Source organism: Mastigoproctus giganteus, chromosome 4, assembly GCF_048544385.1.
Source record: "Mastigoproctus giganteus isolate SK-2022 chromosome 4, ASM4854438v1, whole genome shotgun sequence".
NCBI lineage: Eukaryota > Metazoa > Arthropoda > Arachnida > Uropygi > Thelyphonidae > Mastigoproctus > Mastigoproctus giganteus.
The window spans coordinates 242,171,940-242,197,392 of record NC_143578.1 but is presented as its reverse complement, the minus strand read 5'-3'; the positions used below and the strand labels follow the sequence as shown (position 1 = coordinate 242,197,392).

The window sequence follows — 25,453 nt, the reverse complement described above, 5'->3', positions numbered from 1 at the left end:
TATTAGAAGTATTAGAAGATGAAATGCATAAGGCATAATTTCTTATGGGTTTAGGTAATTAACTATATCATATCGGTGTAGATACACCATAGTTTACCCATAAATTTGAACTATGTATGTAGTGTAAAAGACATCGTTTTAATTGTATCTCATATTGTGGTTGCCTTCACAATGAGATAGCTGGTATTGCACTACTTCAAATAAATAACGCTTCTCTAGTAGAGAAGACTGCTGTTATTTATTTTCAGAAGATACCACCACCCAGATCGTTTCGAAGCTAATATAAATTTTAGTAGTTTACACTAACCTTGCATTGAAATAATAAAACAAAAACAAAATTAATAGTTTAATAACTGGTATTACTAATTTACAATAAATTACTATTTACAAGTATATAAAAAGGAAGAAAAGAAAAAGAATATCATAAAATACAATAAAATTTACAGAATTAATAGCGCTAAAATCTGAAGCTTTCGAAGGCTCTGCCTTCTTTCTCAACAGTACGTTTCGAAGCTATATGGTTTCATCATCAGTGAGTAGGCAGGTATCCTGGTAATGCAACATGCCATTACAGTTGCGAAGTTATTACACTACATATGTAGTTCAAATTTATGGGTAAACTATGGTATATCTACACCAATATTATATAGTTAATAACCTAAACCCACAAGAAATTATGCCCTGTGCATTTCATCTTCTAATACATTACTATTTATACACCATTTGGCATCACTCATATTGTGGAAATAACTTCGCAACTATGATGGCATGTTGCATAGCCAGGGTACCTACCCACTCACTAAAGAAGGGCCAAATGGCCCTGAAACGGTGCCTCCAGGGGGAGCCTGATGATGTCCGGAGTTTCCGAGAATAGGTAACAACAGCCTTCTCCACTGGGGAAGCGTTGCCTATTCGAAGAGTTTATGAGTTTTTGAGTGGTGTGAGTTGAAGGAGTTATTGTCCCTTTCATTCTTCTACACCGTTTCTTTTCCTCTTCCACTCCTACTATAACTTTCCCTCTACTTTTTGCTTTTCTAAATCTAATAGGGACAAGTGGATATTCGAGTAGATATTCACATACATACATAAATAGCTTTGAAACAATTGTCTGGGTGGTGGTATCCTCTGAAAATAAATAAGAGCAGTCTACTAGAGAAGCATTATTTATTTGAAGTAGTGCAATACCAGCTATCTCGTTGTGGCAACCATAATATGACATGCAATTAAAACGATGCCTTCTACACTACATACATAGCTCAAATTTATGGGTAAACTATGATGTATCTACACTGATATTATATAGTTAATAACCTATTAGTAAAACCTAGTGAACAATATATTTTCAATTTCAGGAGTGTGGTTTATAATAATTCAAAGTACCAAAAACAATAAATAATAATTCAATCAAAGTCTGATTGCCCAAGTCTTTCCAATCTCTAAAGTGCAATATTCTCTGCTATAGTTAATAGCAGAGATAAACTGAATGGTTCAGCTGAACCACTTACTCATTTCAATAATCATTTGCAAAATGGCTCAATGTCTATTTCTTCTTGGTATTTTCCTTCACCTTATCTTTTTATCTGTCTTTGTAACAGTGTCAATTAGTATTGTACTGATGAACCATATGTCTGCACATATATGAGTTACATCACAAAATTAATGAGACTGACTTTAAAAAACATGATGTGGCAGCACTGCACGCACGCATATACTGCATATCAGCATGCAGGTTGAACCTCTCCTTTACACAATGAGAGTAGTCGTGTCTTGTTGCTTCAGTGAGTTGAGTCTTTGTGAAGTAAGCAACTAAATATTTGCAAAAAATAGAGCAGAATAATATATCGAGTGACATTTCACCATAAAATTTTGTATCAAACTCAACGAAAGCATAACAGAAATACAAAAAGTTAAAAAGAGCTTATGGACATCAAGTTTTATCTCAAGCCAAAGTTTTCTGGTGGCATAAGGCCTTTTTGGAAAGACATAATACTATTGAGAATGAACTATGTGCAAGAAGACCTGTCTTGGCAACAGTAGAGGAGAAGGTGAAGTAAGTGTTTGTTATTTGGTTTTTAGGAGCATTAGCAACTAAGGCCATATTGCTCCGGGAATATGCGGTGGTCATTCCCTTGACCTTTCCGCATCCTCCGCATTTGGTGGTGAGTGAAGTAAGTAAGGGATCTGATTGTAACTGACAGTTCACCATGAGATTGATTGCAGGTGAGCTGAACATCAGTCACCAAGCGATCCATGGCATTTTAACAGAGCATTTTGGCATGCGCAAAATAGAATAGAATAGAATCTTTAATTGCAGCAATGACAGACATACAATTAGTCCCGTCACGGCATGGTGGTGCCAGGGGTTTACAAAACATATTTACAAAAGAGATACACATGAGAAAAACATATGTTATATCAGATTATTAACAAAGCACAGTTTTACATTTTCAGTTCGACGAGGATACCCTTCCTGTATTTTTTATTATTGACCACTTCTTGGGGGTCCCCGTCGATGGCTTGCAGTGAGGGCAGCATTTGCTTTGGCAGGAATCTGTCGGTTAGTACTAGCCGGTTACGGTTTGCTAGCAGCTGTGCTGAAGACCGGAGATAAGGGGGAGGAATGCGCCAAGAGCAGTGATCCCAGAAGTTCGGCTCTGTAATTTTAGCGGTGGCCATCTTGATGGTGAAAAGCAGCCTTCTTTCTCTGATGTAGGACCGGAGCCTGCGTAGTTGAAGAGCTTCTGCTAACTGCGTTGATCTGAGAGCTGGGGGAAGGTGGAGTTTGCTGTTGGCCCATTTTAGAAGCCAGAATTCGGCAGATAATATTCTTTTAATGTTGGATTCATGGTGCCAAAAAACAAAAATCAGAAGAAAAACTGCCTCTGCCTCTATTTTCTTGATCATGTTGAAATTGAATGCATTCCTTCAACAAGTGAAGAAACATGGATTTTTGAGTACAATAAATAAACAAAAAAAAAAGACTGAAGAATGGTACACTACAAATTTGCCACATTCAAAAAAAGAATGAATGAGCAAATCCAGAAACAAATTGATGCTCACCTGTTTCTTTTGTTCAGCTTGGGGGTGGTGCACAAGAGTTCATGCCTCAAGGAAAACTCTCAACCAAACTTTCTACTGAGAAGTCCTTGAACAGCTATGGAAAAGGGCCCTATGCATCGACCTTAAAAGATCTAAAACTGGAGTTTGTATCATGACAATGCACCCTGACACTACACAATGTCTGTTATGATGTTTTTGGCAACTGAAGTTTAATATTGACAAATGCAAAGTACTGCATATTGGTAGCAGTAACCCAACAGAGACGTATAAACTATGTGGTACTACACTCAGGGAGGTGGAGAATGAAAAAGGTACCTGAGGGTAATTGTGCAGTCGGATATGAAGTTCTCTGAGCAGTGCAGATGGGCTGCCAGAGCAGGTCATGGAGTTTTGTCAATGATATATAGGAATTTTGCTAGCAGAGACAAGCAGGTGATTATACCTCTGTATAAGGCAATGGTCAGGCCACACCTTGAGTACTGCGTATGAGTATAGGTCTGGAAGCCTCATTTTAGAAAGGATGTAGAGTTGCTAGAATGAGTACAGAGAAGGGCAACAAGACTGGTGAGAGGAACAAAGGAGTTCTCTTACCAGGAGAGGCTTAAATTCTGTAAGTTGTGGCATCTGGAGACTATGCACCTGCGAAGTGATCTGATTGAGGTGTATAAGGTCTTGAATGGTTTGAGCAGGCTCAATGCTGATGGGATACTTCTGCTTGCTCAGATTAAGAACCTGAGGAGGCATAGATTCAAATTGAGGAAAGACAGTTGTAGAATAGATGTGGGAAAGTTTGCCTTTAGCCAGCGGGTAGTTGATTGCTGGAACAGACTTGTATCTGTTGTTCAAGAAGTTGATAGCTTAAACAAATTTAAGGCTGAACTAGACAAACATTTGGAGTGACCAGATGGGTGAAATGGGAAGGATTTTTTTTTTTTAATTTAATTTAATTTTATTTTTTTAATTTTTTTGGCTGATGCTCTATATAAGCATGCTTTCTTGCATCATTTGTCTCAACTAATGCTAATGCTGAAAACATTCCAGTGTTCTCGTAGCTACAGTATTCTCTGGGTCTGTTGCCATGCAACTTTTCACTTTTTCCAAAGATCAAGAATTGTTTGAAAGAAATAATTTTGAGAAAATTGACAACATACAGAGCATTGTAACCAATGTACTGAAGGATCTTTCAGCACTGCTTCCAGGATGAAAGGAGAACTCAAGATGAAGTGTAGCTTCCCAAGGAAGTTACTTTGAAGGAAAGAACCTTAGTTGTAGAAAATTTTACAATAATTTTTTAATAAAATCAGTCTTATTAATTTTGTGACAGATTACATATATCACAGCCTTTCTGGTTGAATGATTTTTGCTGAAATTTGGCGTTTGAGATTATACTAATACTTACTGAACAGTTTAAATTTTTGCACACAATGGATAATTGAAGTATCACTTTCTTGTATATATATATTTTTATTCAACTAAAAGGAACTGTGATGATGCTATACTGACATACAAGTGATAGCATATGGCATTTATTGGAGATGGCATTTGGTGGAGATGAACATTTCACAACACAAGAAGGCAACATAATGCGTCATTCAGGAATGGATTTAACAAATGGAAATTAGCATCAGCATTAGTAGAGGCATATGATGCAAGAAAGCAAGCTTAACACCATCAGCCAAAAAAAAAAACCCTCTTCCCCTTTCACCCATCCATTCGCTCAAAATGTTTGCTAGTTCTGCCTTGAATTTATTTAAGCTCCACTTCTACAATAACAGATGGAAGTTTATTCCAGAAATCAACCACCCACTGGCTTAGGCAAATTTCCACACATCTATTCTACAACTGCCTTTCCTCAATTTGTATTTATATCCCCTCAGACAATTAATTTGGGCAAGAGGAAGAATCTCATCAGCATTAAGTTTGCTCATACACCTCAATCAGATCACCTCGCAGGTGTCTAGTCTCCAGACAGTGTAATTTGCAAAACTTAAGCCTTTCTTCATAAGGGTAACTCTTTATTCTATTCACTAATCTCGTTGCCCTTCTCTGTACTCATTCTATCAGCTCTACATCCTTCCTAAAATGAGGTCTCCAGACCTGTATACAGTACTCAAGGTGTGGCCTGACCATTGTCTTATACAAGGGGATAATGAGAGAAAATCTTTATTGCAACTAAATGAATACAATGTACACAGATGTAAGTGAAGTTGCAATTGTCCTGTCATGGCCAAAGGTTCACATTGGAATAGATAATTAGTTATGTGCACACTGTAAAATTAAAAATGTAAAAATTAAAGTGTAAACATGTTATTACAGTTCCTCACATTACGCATCATTAACTATATTTAAAAGCTACATTATACAGATCTACGTCATATTTACAATAAAAATATATAATATACATGAATGGTACTTCTCTGTCAAACGAATTTTGTCGTGGCACAGGAGAGTTTGGCAAGTGGTGTGGAGGGCACATGAACTTGTTCTTATTCGATTCTGGGATTGGAGCGAGCTTCTAACACTTCTTTCCTGTAGGTTTTATTGCTGCAAAACTTATGCAAGTCAGCATCAAGTGCTGTATTTGGTTTTGGAGGAAGCAGTCTGAGATATGAAGCCTCCGATGCTTCGATCAGAGCATCGGTGTTGACTGAAGTTCTGGCTTGAATATTCGCCAGAAACACGAATCCCAAATGCATGGTGTTGGGATCTGACCTGTGATCATTTTAACTGTAGCTATCAGTTTTATTTCGATGATATCAGGCAGTTGCTGCATCCCCAGTGAAGTAGCGAAGGCTAGCTCTGTCCTGTGGTGGGAGACAAGCTTTCCAGTTAGCCCATTTAAGTAGCCAGAATTCTGCGGCGAGGATTGGTTGCTTCATTGCAGTAGCTGCTGATGCCCACATTTCAGCAGCATAGAGGAGTGGAGAACAGATTACTGTTCTGATGAATTTCTTAATTATATGAGGCTCTTTAACATAAATTAGTTGTTTTTTAGCTGCCCATCGGAGAGAAGCTGCTCTGGACGTGAGCTTGTCTACATGAGCGTGAAACCGAAGTTTTGGGTCAAATACTATTCCCAAATCCTCATGGGTAGGAGTGGCAGATATTACAATTCCATTGAGTGTTGGGGCTATTATTGTAGGGGTTGGTCTGAGAGAGGACATCATTAGTTTTGTTTTTTGTGGGTTGATTGATAGTCCATACTGTTTGAGGTAAGAGGCAACATTGATGAAACTATTATTGATACACACTGAAGCCTTAAGGTGATTGTTGGAAGTAATAGGCATTAGAATTTTTTATATCATCTGCATACGTGATGATTTTCTCATTGTTACGGACAAAAGGTGCAATGATGGCTGTAAATAATAAGCAAGATAGGACTCCTCCTTGTGGAATACCAGCAGAGATCGCCTTCTTGTGCGATTGTACACAGGCATCGACTTGTGGTACCCTATCATAGAGGAGTGATGCTATGAACCAGAGGATATTACCCTGGATTAAATAGTGGTCTTCCAATAAGCGGAGAAGCGCTGACATGTTGATGGTGTCAAAGGCAGCTTCAATATCCAGGTACGTGATTGCGAGTTCCTCTTGCTGTTCAAAGGCAGACAATATATTACATGTGGTTGCAAGAAGGTTCATCACTGTGGATCGGTTTCAGATGGTGTAGTGGATCTGTGGTAGCTCATTTCCAAGGATCTGATTCATTAAGGTGGGCAGCATAATTTTTTCCAGGATTTTCAGATGCGTTGAGGGGTTAGATATCGGCCGAAAATGCTTAGGTAGAGTGGGGTTTCGAACTTTTGGATGTGGTCTGACAAGGTAGCTATTCCAGGCTTTAGGAAAGATTCTTGTGGTTAGAATTCCGTTGAAGATGGACCTGAGCGGTTGGAGGTTGAACTGACTGAGGCATTTTACCATGAATTGTTACATTGTTTCGGCCCCCACGGTTGCTGTCGCTAGAAGGGAATTTATTGCTGCTGTCAGCTAGTGTGTTGAGATGGTGATGAAATGAAAGATGTCTTGTTGTAATTCATTGTTGGGACATAAAATAGAGCATATTTGACCTGTGGGTGTATTCAATCTGGTAATATGATCTAGCCATTGAGCTGGGTCCAGCTGACTAGGAAAGCTATGGGATCTGAAGCAGTATGGGATTTTCCCTTTTTGAAGTTGGTTGCCCAGGTTTGTCATTGCTCTTGATTTCTCCCTATTAAATTGCACTCATGCTCTTGAATAAGATATCTGGTCAGAAACCTGTTGAATTCTTTTCCAGATCTGGTGTAGCTGCTGCTTTAATAGGATGGCTATGTGTACATTTGGATTCCACAAGGCTTTGAAGTGAGATGAGATCCTTATCTTCTTTGAGGCGGAATATTGTGCAATGGTGTTTACCCAGTTTGTTAACAGTGTTACAGCAAGCGAGAAGTCCCACGTTTCAAGGACATGCCAGGGTATAAGCGTGGCAGCTTGCAAGCATTTTTGGATGTTAAGAAGCTTGAGGCTGACAATGATGACGGCTTGAACGTTTTTTCGGGCAGGTGGTCCCCGATTAGAAATAATTAAATTTGCGTAGATAGGTTGGTGATGCAATTTGTAATGTGTCTCAGGCGGTTCTTCAATCATACATGCTAAGGAGGAAAACAGCAAGTCAAGGTGGTTTTTCCTCTAGTAGGGCAGTGATCGATAAGGTGTTTATTTGCTGACTTCAGGTAGTCAACAAGGATCTACTTGTGGGCTGTGGAGTGAGGTTGAAATCTCCGATGACGATATGGTGAGCTGAGGGGAGAAAGTGGGTTATTGCCCAGTTGGCTGCCTCGGTAATGATATCAATTGTGGGTACTGGTGGGATATACATTACGCAGATATCTATTGTGGATGCGTTTCTGAGCAGTGTGATGGCCAGGGCTTCGAAATTTGGTGAGTCACTGGAGTTAGTGTTGATCAATTTGAAGGGCGCACCTTTGAAGAACATAGCAACACCACCTCCCCTTCTATTCCTCCTGGAGGTGAACTCCGCCCCATAGCCTGCTGGTGTAGCTATCACCTATGTTCTGTTGCTCGTGCTCAAGCCATCTTTCGGATATAGCTATGATATAGAATTCGCCTGCTAGCAGGATTTGCTCCATAGTCTCTATTTTATTTCACAAGCTCGTAACATTCCGATACATTACATTTACAGTGTCAGAGCGAGGCACTTGCATTAAATTTTTGAACCCCGAAAGAGAGGAAGTACCACATGAGGTCATGGGTGTCTCATTATGGTCCATAGTCTCTATTTTATTTCACAAGCTCCTAACATTCCGATACATTACATTTACAGTGTCCGAGCGAGGCACTTGCATTAAATTTTTGAACCCCGAAAGAGAGGAAGTACCACATGAGGTCATGGGTGTCTCATTATGGTCACTGTTGGGATCGGCCAGCGTACCTTGTCTTGCTTGCTCATAGAATTTGCGCTATGGGGTAAAACGGATGATAACGGGGCCTTGTCTACTGCGATGGTAGAACCGACTGTCTTGTTTTCCATATGGCACAAGGGGCGCGACCATTATTGAGCTTGGATCTTGAGTCAGCTTCTATTCAATCGAGTATCTGATGTGTGCTCCGTGATGCTTCTTTTTCTGACACTGCTGCTTGGGTAGAACAGATGGACGATAACACCGATCAGCCAGGAAAGGGGGTTACTGATAGCTTCGACAGACGTTGCTTCACAGGATAACTTGAATGAAGAGTAATTATGTTCTTGGTAAGTAGCTTAGTGACTTTTGCATTGACATTGAGGTTTTAGCATTAGCATTAGTAGAGGCATTTGATGCAAGAAAGCAAGCTTATGCAGCATCAGCCAAAAAAAAAAAAAAAAAAAACCCACTTCCACTTCACCCCTCTGTTCGTTCAAAATACCTGTCCAGCTGAGCCTTAAACTTATTTAGGCTATCAACCTCCACCACAAGGGATGGCAGTCTGTTCCACCAACCAACCACCCGCTGGCTAAAGGCAAATTTCCGCACGTCTATCCTACATCTGTCTTTCCTCAATTTGAATTTATGCCCTCTCAGGTGATTTTTCTGAGCTAGAGGAAGAATCCCATCAGCATTGAGCATGCTTAAACCATTCAAGGCTTTATACACCTCTATCAGATCACCTCGCTGGTGCCTAGTCTCCAGACACTGTAATTTGCAAAACTTAAGCCTTTCTTCGTAGGAGCACCCCTTTGTTCCATTCACTAATCTTGTTGCCCTTCTCTGTACTCGTTCCAGCAGCTCTACATCCTTCTTGAAATGAGGCCTCCAGACCTGTATACAGTACTCTAGGTGTGGCCTGACCATTGCCTTATACAATGGAATAATCACCTCCTTATCCCTGCTGGAAAAATTCCTGTATATCATTGACAATACTCCATGAGCTACTCTTGCAGCCCGTCTGCACTGCTCAGAGAACTTCATATCTGCCTGCACAATCACCCCCAAGTCCCTTTCATTCTCCACCACTGTCAGTGCAGCACCACAGAGTTGATACGTTGCTCTGGGGTTGCTGTTTCCCATGTGTAGTACTTTACATTTGTCAACGTTAAACTTCATTTGCCACCTCTCAGCCCATCTGCTCAACCTTTCCAGATCCTGTTGCAGCAGCATAGTGTCAGTAGTGCCCTTGACAACCCTGCCAACCTTTGTATCGTCTGCAAACTTGGACATTAAGCTTGATATACCATCATCAATATCATTTATAAATACAGAAAACAATAATGGAACCAACACTGAGCCCTGAGGGACTCCACTAATAACATTAGTCCACGATGAGCAGTGTCCATTGATTACCACTCTCTGTCTTCTCCCCCTCAACCACCCCTTTATCCATAGCAACAATTTGCCTCCAATGTCACACTGCTCCAATTTGTGTAGCAGTCTTCCATGTGCAACAGTATCAAAAGCCTTTCTAAGATCCAAGTATATAATATCAATGTTATTCCCTGCATCCAGTTCTTTTGTGACTGCATCATAGTATCCAATCAAGTTGGTCAGGCAAGACTTCCCCTTAACAAAACCATGCTGTGTCTGAGCTATAACTGAAGTCTTGTCTAAATGATCCTGCAGTGCTTCTTTAACCAGTGCCTCCATTAATTTTCCTGGAACAGAAGTTAAGCTCACAGGTCTATAATTACTTGTGTCAGCCTTTGATCCTCCTTTGTGAATTGGGGTCACATTTGCACATTTCCAGTCTATGGGTACCTCCCCTGAGTCCAAGGAAGCTCTCATAATTATGGCTAAGGGTTTGCTTACTTCCTTTGCTGCCTCCTTTAATATAACTGGATAGATCCCATCCACCCCGGGTGCCTTTCTTGTGTTTATCTTCAACAGTTTCTCCTCCACTTTACTCCCAGTTATTTCAAGATTCTGTAGCTTACTGCTAGAGTTGAATACACCTCTGGCATTCCCCTTGCTGAATAACTCCTCATGTGTGAATGTCGATGCAAAATATTCATTTAGTTTGTTAGCTACCTGAGCAGGATCATCAACAGTTGACCCATCAATATCAAGTGGACCAATCTGATTCATCCCCTTCCTTCTAGAGTTTACATAAGTAAAGAACTCTTTGCTGTTTTTCTTTGCATCCCTTGCCAAGGATTTCTCGTAATCTGCCTTCGCCTGCCTAACCTCCTTTGTAACTTGGTTGCATATCAACTTGTATCTATCATAGGCTTCTGTGTCATGTGTTAATTTGTAAGTATCCCATGCATTTTTCTTCTCTGCCATATGCCTCATTAGTTCATCTGACATCCATTTTGGCCTAAACCTTGAACAATATTTCTTTAGCATTAGCATTAGTAGAGGCATTTGATGCAAGAAAGCAAGCTTATGCAGCATCAGCCAAAAAAAAAAAAAAAAAAACCACTTCCACTTCACCCCTCCGTTCGTTCAAAATACCTGTCCAGCTGAGCCTTAAACTTATTTAGGCTATCAACCTCCACCACAAGGGATGGAAGTCTGTTCCACCAACCAACCACCCGCTGGCTAAAGGCAAATTTCCGCACATCTATCCTACATCTGTCTTTCCTCAATTTGAATTTATGCCCTCTCAGGTGATTATTCTGAGCTAGAGGAAGAATCCCATCAGCATTGAGCATGCTTAAACCATTCAAGGCTTTATACACCTCTATCAGATCACCTCGCTGGTGCCTAGTCTCCAGACACTGTAATTTGCAAAACTTAGGCCGTTCTTCGTAAGAGCACCCCTTTGTTCCATTCACTAATCTTGTTGCCCTTCTCTGTACTCGTTCCAGCAGCTCTACATCCTTCTTGAAATGAGGCCTCCAGACCTGTATACAGTACTCTAGGTGTGGCCTGACCATCGCCTTATACAATGGAATAATCACCTCCTTATCCCTGCTGGAAAAATTCCTGTATATCATTGACAATACTCCATGAGCTACTCTTGCAGCCCGTCTGCACTGCTCAGAGAACTTCATATCTGCCTGCACAACCACCCCCAAGTCCCTTTCATTCTCTACCACTGTCAGTGTTGTACCACAGAGTTGATACGTTGCTCTGGGGTTGCTGTTTCCCATGTGTAGTACTTTACATTTGTCAATGTTAAACTTCATTTGCCACCTCTCAGCCCATCTGCTCAACCTTTCCAGATCCTGTTGCAGCAGCATAGTGTCAGTAGTGTCCTTGACAACCCTGCCAACCTTTGTATCGTCTGCAAACTTGGACATTAATCCCGATATACCATCATCAATATCATTTATAAATACAGAAAACAATAATGGAACCAACACTGAGCCCTGAGGGACTCCACTAATAACATCAGTCCACGATGAGCAGTGTCCATTGATTACCACTCTCTGTCTTCTCCCCCTCAACCACCCCTTTATCCATAGCAGTAATTTGCCTCCAATGTCACACTGCTCCAATTTGTGTAGCAGTCTTCCATGTGCAACAGTATCAAAAGCCTTTCTAAGATCCAAGTATATAATATCAAAGTTATTCCCTGCATCCAGTTCTTTTGTGACTGCATCATAGTATCCAATCAAGTTGGTCAGGCAAGACCTCCCCTTAACAAAACCATGCTGTGTCTGAGCTATAACTGAAGTCTTGTCTAAATGATCCTGCAGTGCTTCTTTAACCAGTGCCTCCATTAATTTTCCTGGAACAGAAGTTAAGCTCACAGGTCTATAATTACTTGTGTCAGCCTTTGATCCTCCTTTGTGAATTGGGGTCACATTTGCACATTTCCAGTCTATGGGTACCTCTCCCCTGAGTCCAAGGAAGCTCTCATAATTATGGCTAAGGGTTTGCTTACTTCCTTTGCTGCCTCCTTTAATATAACTGGATAGATTCCATCCACCCCGGGTGCCTTTCTTGTGTTTATCTTCAACAGTTTCTCCTCCACTTTACTCCCAGTTATTTCAAGATTCTGTAACTTACTGCTAGAGTTGAATACACCTCTGGCATTCCCCTCGCTGAATAACTCCTCATGTGTGAATGTCGATGCAAAATATTCATTTAGTTTGTTAGCTACCTGAGCAGGATCATCAACACTTGACCCATCAATATCAAGTGGACCAATCTGATTCATCCCTCTCCTTCTAGAGTTTACATAAGTAAAGAACTCTTTGCTGTTTTTCTTTGCATCCCTTGCCAAGGATTTCTCGTAATCTGCCTTCGCCTGCCTAACCTCCTTTGTAACTTGGTTGCATATCAACTTGTATCTATCATAGGCTTCTGTGTCATGTGTTAATTTGTAAGTATCCCATGCATTTTTCTTCTCTGCCATATGCCTCATTAGTTCATCTGACATCCATTTTGGCCTAAACCTTGAACAATATTTCTTAGTTGGTATGTAAAGCCTAGTAGCTTCCAAGATAAGTTCTTTGAATGCTTCCCATTTTGAATTTGCTGTTGGTAACATCATCAGTTGGTCCCACTGTATAGAATTTAAATACTGTCTCAGTCCATCGTAGTCGCCTTTACGGAAGCAATAACCCTTCCCTTTACCCCTAATGGTAGAATTTACTGTTTGTAACATCGTCAGTCGATCCCACTGTACAGAATTTAAAAACTGTCTGAGACCACTGTACTCCCCTTTACGGAAGCAAAAACCCTTTCCTTTACCCCTGACGGTAGTTACCTCTTTGAGTAAATCCCACTTCAGCACACTGTGATCACTGCCACCTAGTGGTTCATTTATCTGCAGATTCTTAATGCATGAAGAATCACTGCTGATAATCAAATCAAGAGTATTGCTCCCTCTAGTTGCCTCCCGAACATGCTGATGTAGAAAACAATCATCCAATAAATCCACAAAAGCCCTGCTAGTGTGTGAGTATCCAGCCCCCAAATTCCAGTCAATATCTGGGAAATTAAAATCTCCCATTATAAGACACTCTGATTTACTGGCCCATTCTATTTCCCTGTACAGTTCCTTATTATACTCATCAGAGTCATTAGGCCTATAGCACACTCCTACTCTCAATTTTGATCTCCCAATGTTTATGTCACACCAAACTGACTCCACACTGCACTGTCCAGCGATGTCGACTGGCTTCACTTCCTTGGTTTTTATGTGTTTCTTAACTAATAGCATAACACCTCCCCCCTTCCTATCCTGTCTATCCTTTCTGTAGACGTTATACTCCCCAAATTGCAGTTCCGCATCCCTTATATCTGTGTGACACCACGTCTCTGATATCCCAACAATATCTGCCTTCGATGTTTTGAGCAATACCTCAAATTCATCAAATTTATTTACTAAACTCCTAGCATTGGTGTACACGCAAGTATACCTGCACCTGTTTCTATTCTTAGCTACCCTAACACAACCCATGTGTTTACTTGTACCACAATGGCTCCCAGCAGTCTCTGAAATACCATGCATCTTGTTTTTCAGGCTTCTGCTCATTCTAATAGAAGCAGTGCAAGAATCAAAGTTGTTAGTTGGTATGTAAAGCCTAGTAGCTTCCAAGATAAGTTCTTTGAATGCTTCCCATTTTGAATTTGCTGTTGGTAACATCATCAGTTGGTCCCACTGTATAGAATTTAAATACTGTCTTAGTCCATCGTAGTCGCCTTTACGGAAGCAATAACCTTTCCCTTTACCCCTGATGGTAGTTACCTCTGAGTAAATCCCACTTCAGCACACTGTGATCACTGCCACCTAGTGGTTCATTTATCTGCAGATTCTTAATGCATGAAGAATCACTGCTGATAATCAAATCAAGAGTATTACTCCCTCTAGTTGCCTCCCGAACATGCTGATGTAGAAAACAATCATCCAATAAATCCACAAAAGCCCTGCTAGTGCGTGAGTAACCAGCCCCCAAATTCCAGTCAATATCTGGGAAATTAAAATCTCCCATTATAAGACTCTCTGATTTACTGGCCCACTCTATTTCCCTGTACAGTTCCTTATTATACTCATCAGAGTCATTAGGCCTATAGCACACTCCTACTCTCAATTTTGATCTCCCAATGCTTATGTCACACCAAACTGACTCAACACTGCACTGTCCAGCGATGTGAACTGGCTTCACTTCCTTGGTTTTTATGTGTTTCTTAACTAATAGCATAACCCCTCCCCCCTTCCTATCCTGTCTATCCTTTCTGTAGACGTTGTACTCCCCAAATTGCAGTTCTGCATCCCTTATATCTGTGTGACACCACGTCTCTGATATCCCAACAATATCTGCCTTTGATGTTTTGAGCAATACCTCAAATTCATCAAATTTATTTACTAAACTCCTAGCATTGGTGTACACACAAGTATACCTGCACCTGTTTCTATTCTTAGCTACCCTAAAACAACCCATGTGTTTACTTGTACCGCAATGGCTCCCAGCAGTCTCTGAAATACCATGCATCTTGTTTTTCAGGCTTCTGCTCATTCTAATAGAAGCAGTGCAAGAATCTCTTTCACCTCTGCCAGTGGCTACTGTCAATCTATTGGTCTTTGTCTCCCCCCAAGCTAGCAGTTTTCCGACCCACCTAACACTGCCTCGATAGCATCAGCAAATATTCTTGCACCCTTTCTATTTAAGTGTATCCCATCCCTGTAGAAGCAATCTCTCCTGTTAACAAGTACAGTCCAGGCTGAAAAAAATTCTACCCCTTGAGCCTTGCACAATCTTTCCAGGGCCAAATTGATCGACAAGGCTCTCATCACATACTCCCTCCTATCGTGTCTGGGCAGAATTGCAGAGACTTTCAAATTCAACCCTAATTCTTGGCTTTTGTTCAGCAGTGACCTGTACTTGTTATGTAATTCTGCCGGTCTCCTACTCTTAATATTATTAGTGCCAACGTGTACAACTATATCACCTTTTGTGCCCTTAAAAGATGATATTCGCTCTACAACGTCATCAACCTTTGCCCCTGGCAGACATACCCTGGTCCTGTTCCACCTATCTTTTTTACAAAGCATGTTCCCCGTTTCCCTGACAATAGAGTCACCAACAACTACTAGTTCCTTTGGGACCAGCGCATTCTGCCTTGGTGGTTGCCTCTGTGTCACGCGATGCCCAAGTGCAAGCTCTGGCGTTGATGTGGGCAGCTGAGAGCTTGATGGGCCCCTCAATTTAGTTTCTTCGAGGGCATCCACTCTGTCCTTCAAGCTCTCATATAGGCCCACAAGAACGCCGAGTTGTTGCCTGATATCGATACACTCCTTGCATCGCGCACACACAAAGACATCCCCCATGGCAGTATCATGTCCCGTAGCTCTCATAATTATGGCTAAGGGTTTTCTTACTTCCTTTGCTGCCTCCTTTAATATAACTGGATAGATCCCACCCACCCCAGGTGCCTTTCTTACGTTTATCTTCAATAGTTTCTGCTCCACTTTGCCCTCAGTTATTACAAAATTATTTAGCTCACTGCAAGAGTTTAATACACCTCTGGCATTCCCCTCCTTAAATAACTCCTTGTGTGTAAATGTAGATACAAAATACTTATTCAGTTTGCTAGCTATCTGAGCAGGATCATCAACAGTTGAACCATCTATATCAAGCAGATCAATCTGATTCATCCCCTTCCTTCTAGAGTTTACACAAGTAAAGAACTCTTTGCTGTTTTTTTTTGCATCCTTTGCCAAAGATTTCTTGTAATCTGCCTTTGCCTGCCTAACGTGACTTGATTACAGACCACTTTACATCTACCATAGGCTTCTGTGTCACCTGTTAATTTATATGTATCCCATGTATTTTTCTTCTCTGCCACATGTCTCATTAGTTCATCTGACATCCATGTAGGCCGTTGGTATGAAAATTCTTTGAATGCTTCCCATTTAGAATTTGCTGTTGGTAACATCATCAGTTGGTCCCACTGTATAGAATTTAAATACTGTTTCAGACCATTGTAGTCACCTTTATGAAAGCAAAAACCCTTCCCTTTACTCCTGATGGTAGTTACCTTGCATGTATACCAATGCTAGAAGTATAGTAAATAAATTTGATGAATTTGAAGTGTTGGTCAAGACATCAAAGGCGGATATTGTTGGGATAGCAGAGACGTGGTGTCACAAAGATATAAGGAATGCAGAACTGGAATTTGGGGAGTACAATGTGTACAGAAAGGATAGACAGGACAGAAAGGGAGGAGGTGTTATGCTGTTAATTAAGAAAAACATAAAATCAAAAGAAGTGCATCCAGTTGATATAGATGGACAGTGCACTGTTGAGTCAGTTTGGTGTGACATAAGCACTGCAAAAGCAAAGATAAGAGTAGGAGTGTGTTATAGGCCTAATGACTCGAATGAGTACAATGAACAATTGTACAGAGAAATAGAGTGGGCCAGTAAATCAGAATGTCTTATAATGGGGGATTTTAACTTCCCAGATATTGACTGGAACTTGTGGGTTGGTCACTCACACACTAGTCAGACTTTTGTGGATTTATTGGATGATTTTTTTCTGCAGCAGCATGTTCGAGAGGCAACCAGAGAAAGTAATACTCTTGATCTGGTTATCAGCAGTGATCATTCGTGTATTAAGAATTTGCAGATAAAGGAACCACTAGGTGGCAGTGATCACAGTGTGCTGAAGTGGGATTTACTCAAAGAGGTAACTACCGTCAGGGGTAAAGGAAAGGGTTTTTGCTTCCGTAAAGGGGAGTACAGTGGTCTCAGACAGTTTTTAAATTCTGTACAGTGGGATCGACTGACGATGTTACAAACAGTAAATTCTAAGTGGGAAGCATTCAAGGAATTAATCGTGGAAGCTACTAGACTTTTCATACCGATGAAGAAATATTGTTCAAGGTTTAGGCCTAAATGGTTATCAAATGAACTAATGAGACTCGTGACAGAGAAGAAAAATGCATGGGATGCATATAAATTATCAGGCGACGCAGAAGCCTGTAGCAGATATAAGCTAGTCTGTAATCAGGTCACAAAGGAGGTTCGGCAGGCAAAGGCGGATTACGAGAAATCTTTGGCAAAAGATGCTAAGAAAAACAGCAAGGATTTCTTTACTTATATAAACTCTAAAAGGAAGGGGCTGAATATGATTGGTCCACTTGACATCGATGGTTCGACTGTTGATGATCCTGCTCAGATAGCAAACAAACTGAATGAGTATTTTGCATCTACATTCACACGTGAGGAATCATTACAGTTTGAAAATGGAAGAAGGTTATCAAATTGTAGCAGTGTGCTTAATGATTTTGTAATAACTGAGAGCAAAGTGGAGGAGAAATTGTTGAAGTTAAACATAAGAAAGGCACCTGGGGCGGATGGGATCTATCCAGTTATTTTAAAGGAGGCGGCAAAGCAACTAAGCAAACCCTTAGCCATAATTATGAGAGCATCCTTGGACTCGGGGGAGGTTCCCACGGACTGGAGATGTGCAAATGCATCCCCAATTCACAAAGGAGGTTCGAAGGGTGACACGAATAATTACAGACCAGTTAGTTTAACTTCTGTTCCGGGTAAAATAATGGAGTCACTGGTTAAAGATGCATTGCAGGATCATCTAGACAAGACTTCAGCAATAATTCAGACACAGCATGGGTTTGTTAAGGGAAAGTCTTGTCTGACAAATTTGATTGGTTATTATGATGTGGTCACAAAGGAACTGGATGCAAAAAATAATTTTGATATCATATACTTGGATTTCAGGAAAGCTTTTGACACTGTTGCGCATGGAAGACTACTGTACAAATTGGAGCAGAATGGTATTAAGGGTAAGTTGCTACAATGGATAAAAGGATGGTTAAGTGGGAGAACACAGAGGGTGGTAATCAATGGGTGCTGCTCTTCGTGGACTAATGTTATTAGTGGAGTCCCACAGGGTTCGGTGTTGGGTCCACTGTTGTTTTGTATATTTATCAATGATATTGATGAAGGTATATCAGGCTGAATGTCGAAGTTTGCAGATGACACGAAGGTTGGCAGGGTTGTTAATGACAGTAATGGCAGTGTGCTACTGCAACAGGATCTAGATAATTTGGGCAGATGGGCTAAGAAGTGGCAACTGAAGTTTAACCTTGACAAATGCAAAGTACTGCATATGGGTAGAAGTAACCCCAGAGAAACATACCAACTGTGTGGTACTACACTTAAGGTGGTAGAAAATGAAAAAGACCTGGGAGTAATTGTGCAGTCAGATATGAAGTTTTCTGAGCAATGTAGACAGGCTGCTAGGGCAGGTCATGGGGTTTTGTCAATGATATATAGGAATTTTGCTAGCAGGGAAAAGGAGGTGATTGTCCCTCTGTATAAGGCAATGGGGTCAGGCCACGCCTTGAGTACTGCGTACAGGTCTGGAGGCCTCATTTTAGGAAGGATGTAGATTTGCTTGAGCGTGTACAGAGAAGAGCAACACGATTGGTGAGGGGAATGAAGGGATCCTCTTACGAAGAGAGGCTTAAGTTCTGCAAATTGCAGTGGCTGGAGACTAGGCACCTGCGCGGTGATCTGATTGAGGTCTATAAGGCCTTGAATGGGTTGAGCACGCTGAATTCTGATGGGATCCTCCCACTTGTTCAGAATACGAACCTACGGGGACATAAGTTCAAATTAAGAAAGGATAGATGTAGAATAGATGTGCGGAAATTTGCCTTTAGCCAGCGGGTGGTTAATTGCTGGAACAAACTTCCATCTGTCGTTGTGGAAGTTGATAGGTTAAATAAATTTAAGGAGGAACTGGACAGGCAATTGGAGGGTATGGTGTGATTTTTTTTTTTTTTTTTTGTTTGGCTGATGCTGCATAAGCTCCTACACTTGCTTTCTTGCATCAGGTGCCACTACTACTACTACTACTACTACTACCAACTCTTTGAGTAAATCCCACCTCAGCATACTGTGGCCACTGACACCCAGTGGTTCCTTTATCTGCAAATTCTTAATGCATGAAGAATAACTACTGATAATCAGATCAAGAGTATTACTCAATCTGGCTGCCTCCCAAACATGCTGCTGTAGCAAACAATCAGCTAATAAATCCACAAAATCCTTGCTAGTGTGCGAGTGACCAAACAATCCAGTTCCAGTCAATATCTGGGAAGTCAAAATCCCCCATTATAAGACAATCTAATTTACTGGCCCATTCTATTTCTCTATACAGTTGTTCATTATACTCGTCCGAGTCATTAGGCCTATAACATACTCCTACTCTCAATTTTGCTTTGCCAGTGTATATGTCACACCAAACTGACTCAACACTGCACTCTCCACCTATATCAACTGGCTGCACTTCCTTGGATTTTATGTGTTTCTTAACTAAGAGCATAACCCCCTCCTCATTTCCTATCCTGTCTGTCCTTTCTGTACACACTGTACTCCCATAATTCCAATTCTGCCTTCCTTACATCTGTGTGACACTACGTCTCTGTTATCCCAACAATATTCGCCTTTGATGTCTTGATCAACACTTCACATTCATAAAATTTATTTACTGTATTCCTAGCATTGGTGTACGTGCAAGTGCACATGCACCTATCTTACTCTTTGTTATCCAAATACAGTCCATGCATTTACTTGTTTCATGACTCCCAGCTGTTCCTGAAATCCTTAGCAACTTGCTTTCTGAGCTGCTGCCCATTCCAATAGAAGCAGTGGAGATATCACTTCCATCTCTGCCTGCAGTTACTGTTAATCTATTAGTCCATGTATACCCACAAGCTAGCCGTTTTCCGACCCACCTAACACTGCCTTGATAGCATCAGCAAATATTTTCCCACCATTTCTATTTAAGTGTATCCCATCCCTGTAGAAGCAGTCTCTCCTATTAACAAGCACAGACCAGGCTGAAAAAAATTCTACCCAATAAGCCTTGCACAATCTCTCCAGAGTTGAATTGATTGACAAGGCTCTCATTGTATACTCCCGCCTATCGTGTCTGAGCAGAATTGCAGACACTTTCAAATTCAACCCTAACTCATGGCTTTTTTTTCAACATTGACCTGTACTTGTTAAGTAACATTTTTAAAAAATTTTAAGTAACATTTATAACATTTTTGTAAATTTTTCAGAATTAAAAAAATTTGTTTCAGTGAAATTACATAGGTATTTTTCATTATTAATTGTACTAGTTTCATTTAGTTAAACTTAATTATACTTAATAATGATTATTCCAGGACAAAAAATAATATAGAAGTAAGTAGTCATTACTTACTGTCTTTAAATACTGTGCATCTCTATTCAATGTTGAAGAATGTTTTGTGATCTTTTCTTGTACACGCTATGGTGATAAAATAAGAAAATGAAGTTTTTTAATAGCCACCTTAATAAAAATGGGCAAAATTAAAAAAAAAAAAAAAAAAAAAGCAAAATGTAGTTAAACTTACTTACTGATTTAAGACCGGTATGCAAGTACCTCACATCTGAAATGGTGATAAAATATTTTAATACTGAAGGAAACTATTCAAGATATGCAAATATATAAATAAAGACGATACTGAAACATTTATCAACTATAACACAAAATATCTACAATTTGGAAGTTAAAAAAATTAATAAAAAAATAAGTTTATCTAACATAATCAAAATATCTACATGCATTTTGATATAGCATCATTTTTAATTATAAATTACAAATATGAAAACTTTTGTTTCTCTCTCTCTCTCTTGGGATCCCATGCGCATCACTCGAGCACCAATGGACTGTCTCACCTGCATTGTTGGTGCGGCGAGTGAGAGCGCACACATTGGGACCCAAAAGATGGTGAACTATGCTTGGGCAGGAGGACGAAACCAGAGGAAACCCTGGAGGTCTGCAGAAGTTCTGACATGCAAATCACCCCCCCCCCATTAAGAAGCATTATAAAGAACAAAATCTGAACTAGGCTTATTTGTTTTGAGAATGTGCCTAGCCAGCCTGTTAACTCTCCAGCTGGTGCACCAAGTGTGTTTTATAACCAAAAATAAATATAATTACATCAGTGAGAATTTTAGGTTTTCTTCTTTATTGGCCCACTTGCTTGCAAATTTCTTTAAAATGTAGTGGGGATGTTTTTTGTTTCTAAGATAAGAGATGACTGTTGTTTCTAAAAATGTTTTTTGATCTAATAATACTGCATAATATAATGTCAGAATTAAAAATAAATTTTCAAATTTATTTTTAATTCTGACTATTTTTAATTTTTAATAATTAAATCAATTTTTAATTTTAAACTATTTCTTGCCGTTATAGTTTTTTGCACATTCTTTAGACAATTAAGTGGTCAAGTTCTAGATGATAACGTACAAGTCATTTTTCATAACAACAAATACAACTACTTTGCTGCAAAGAAGTGGACCAAGGGGTGAAAGTGATATTCAAAGCCTATTATATGCAACAACTGATCACAGAATTAGGTAACAAGGACCAGTCATCAGCTGGAGTTCTGAAGGTGATGCCACATTAACAAATCTGAAAACAACATTGTGGAATTATGAGAAGTTAATCAAACTATAAGTGGTGTGTGGTGGAATACAAGTATATGGACAAAGTGTAAATACCCCAGAGGGTGTTCACACTGTCTGGGAACTTGATAATGCATCCAAGGTTCAGTTCCAGATTATGGAATTTAAAAATGAGACCGACTTTGACAAACTAGACATAAGTAACATGAAGGAGATACAATGCTGCACTGAACAGCAAGAGTTGAAACAACAAAGGATAAGAGTGCAAAAGAAAAATGAAATGCAATCAGCAATGAAGTAAAATTTTGGACTTGCCAAATAATAAGGCAATCAACCAATATCAGAATACCTCAGGCTTTGAGTTAATCATAAGGCTTTCAGCATAATATCCTTCCTGTTGTGCCTAAGTTACAGAGCAATGGAAAGTAGTGAACCCATGACAGCTACAAGTTGATCTGTAATAGTAACACAAAAAAAGTTATACTGACAACGGTGATTATGAGAAATTGAGCACTAAGAGAGCAAAGAAGAGGGATAAGGAGCTTCTCACATATGCAAATATAAAGAATAAAATGAATCAGATTAGATCCTTGTATACTGGGTGTGGAAAGAAATCTCACATGATATTGCTGATAAAATGAATAGGTACACTGCATCAATCTTTATGGGCAAAAGAACCTTCATGGTGAGGAGAAACTGAGAAAGTGGTAATGGGCAGCATGAAATTAACAATATTGAATTTACAGAAGATTGTTTATTAGAAAAATGTCCAAGATTAAAGACAAGCAAAGCTCCTGGATCCTGGATTTGATGGCATAACCAACAATTTCGAGAGAGAGGCAGCACTAAGATTAATTACGAGGCATCATTTAACTCAGAATTAATTCCTTTTGGACTGGAGAGGTGCTAAGGTACACCAACACGTAAAAGTGTTCTAATAGCAAAGTGAGTAACTACTGACCAGTCAATCTCACTTCAGTGATATGAAAAATCATGGAGAAAATTATCAAAAGTACAATATTGGGTCATTTGGTTAGAAATGGAATTCTCAAGGAAACAACACTATTTTGTAATGGTAAAATTGTGTTTTGCTAACCTAGTTAACTTTTGCTAGTCGCTCAAAGGCTGGAGGAAATAATTTCAACATTGTTAATCTAGATTTTAGAAAAGCATTTGCCTTAGTCCTGCATGAGAAGTTACTGTATAAAGCAGAACAGGTTGGGATCACAGAGAAGAAACTCTGATGGATTACAAGTCAATTGTGATTAATTGCTACTCTTCAGACTGGGAAATAGTGCAAAGTGGGTCCCTAAGGATCAGTACTGGGGCCACTGCTCTTTCCGATTTTCTTAAATGATACTGGCAAAGGAATACAGGGTATGATGTCAAGATCAAGAGAACAGTTAATGATCAGCACCAAGCAGAGCTTCTTCAGGATGACTTAAGATGGGTTTCAGGGATGGTCAGAGAAATGGCAGCTATTTTTAATGCAGGAGAATGCAAGGTCTTACAGTTGGAGAATCGCAACCCCAAAATAATTTTTTTTTTGTTATTTAAAATAAATAAATCTTGGTAGGGTTGAATTAAAAAAAAAAGATGATAAAAGGGATTTGGAGAGCTGAATAAGGATAGACATGAAGTTTTCTGTGCAGTGCAAATTAGTGGTAAGGAGGGTCCATGGTATCCTACAGATGATTTACTGAATGTTTGCTTGTAGAGAATCAGAATTCATAATCCCACTGTACAAGGCAACTGTAAGATTACAACTGGAATAATGCATCCATGAATGGAAACCACGCCTGAAAAAAAAAAAGACACGAGTTTCTTGAGAGGGTCCAAAGATGGACAATGTGGATGATGCGATCAGTTAAAGAGCATTCATATGAGGAAAGACATTGAATATGTGGGCTACAGAGCTCGGAAACTAGGCGCCCTGGAGGGAACCTGACTGAAGGTTCTGAGAGGAGAAAGTAAAACAAATGAGGGTGAGATTTTCAGTGTTGTAAATGATTCCAGAATGAGGGGCCATAAATTTAAATTACAAGCGAAAAGGTTTAGACTGGATTGTAGAACATTTTCTTTTAGTCAGTGAGTTGTTAATCATCAGAACTAGTTACTTCCATGAGTGGTTGAGGCTTGCAGCTTAGGGGATGGGAGATTCAATGACAAGATGGATAGTTTATTTATTATTATTATTAATATTTTTTTGGTGCAGCAAAAGCCTGTAGTGTCCTTACACCATATGACTAAAATTAATACTAAGTAATACTATCACAATAATAGCATCAGGTTAACTAAACAAAGTTTTCCTTTCACAAAAGCCATAGTGAGTTCCCCTCAGAAAACCTCTAGAAATAATATTTATTTTTATTTTAAATAAAATTTACTTTGCTGTACTACACATTGAGTAAAGTTTTGCTATTATCCTTCTCTCAGATGTCTAATTCATGGTCATACATAAACGTTTCTCCTCATGTACGCAATGCATCTATAATCTGTTGATTAAATTTCTTACAAATAACAAAACAGAGTACTAAGTTGGTATCCAAAAGGAAATTTGAAAATAAATCTCTTAGACCTATATATTCCTGAAAGAATCCAAATGGCTTTCAACCTGGATTGATGCTTCAAAAATCAATTGCAATGTTTAAACAAATGAAATTACATTAGATGAGTAACCTTATAATGAGTAATATTATGAATAACCTTAAGTTCTGAGGTTAAAATGATAAAAAAAAGGAGTGGAAAACATTATTTCTGGAACTTGCTTCCCAACTGTTTATATATCAATAACTATGAAATTAATTTAAAAAGGTTATGGACATTAAAAACTTATTAAAGTTATTGTGTTGAGGAAAGTTCTATTGCTGCTGTAAATGGTGTCATCATATAAAACCACTATTGAACCATGAGTTTGAATGGAAATTTTCAAGTCATCATCAGTTGGTTCATAATGGCAGATAAGGAAGGAGAGAGTTTAAATACACCTGCTTCTAATTCCTGTGGTGCAATTCAAGCATGTGCATAGGAAATTTTGTTATTTGGATCCCATATTAATGAAAAAGTTGTGGGAAGTTTGGCATTCAGAACCGACAACTGTTTTTTATTTAAACCAGGCCTCGTCAACCCAAACTGTTCTGCGGGCCACCTTGACAAACTAAATTTTCTGTGGGTCACGCATAAAATAAAACAATCTTTTAAAATAAAAAAATCAAATGTCAATTTTTTTAAAATTTACTTCAAATTGGTAGTTGCATATCTTAATTGATTTTCCAGATTTTCATCTGATGAAGGTCGAGATTTACTTTTAATAATAAATTTCATTTTTGAAAAGAAAGTTTCACAAACGTATGTGGATCTGAAGGTGTACACACACTTTGTGCTAAAAATACTTTTCCGTTGTCACAAACGTGTTGTAAAAGATGATTTTTGTTATCGTGGCATGAATGTGTTTTAATTCATTGTTGCACTGTAAATCAATTACTTCCATCTGCAGAGTTTCTGGGACAGTGAAAATGTCAATGTGAAATGAAGAACAAAATATCTCAAACACGTT

General features: G+C 39.3%; 1 protein-coding gene across 1 annotated transcript in view; it reads right to left on the bottom strand.

The window, feature by feature from the left end:
- Usp14 (ubiquitin specific protease 14) overlaps positions 1 to 25,453 on the bottom strand; it is a 156,219-nt gene that overhangs the window by 34,316 nt on the left and 96,450 nt on the right. Inside the window, exons 10-11 of the mRNA XM_090372138.1 lie at positions 20,845 to 20,876; positions 20,669 to 20,734 (exon numbers count right to left, since the gene is read on the bottom strand). Of these exons, the coding sequence (XP_090228264.1) occupies positions 20,669 to 20,734; positions 20,845 to 20,876 (98 nt within the window). The remainder of the gene's footprint in view (positions 1 to 20,668; positions 20,735 to 20,844; positions 20,877 to 25,453) is intronic.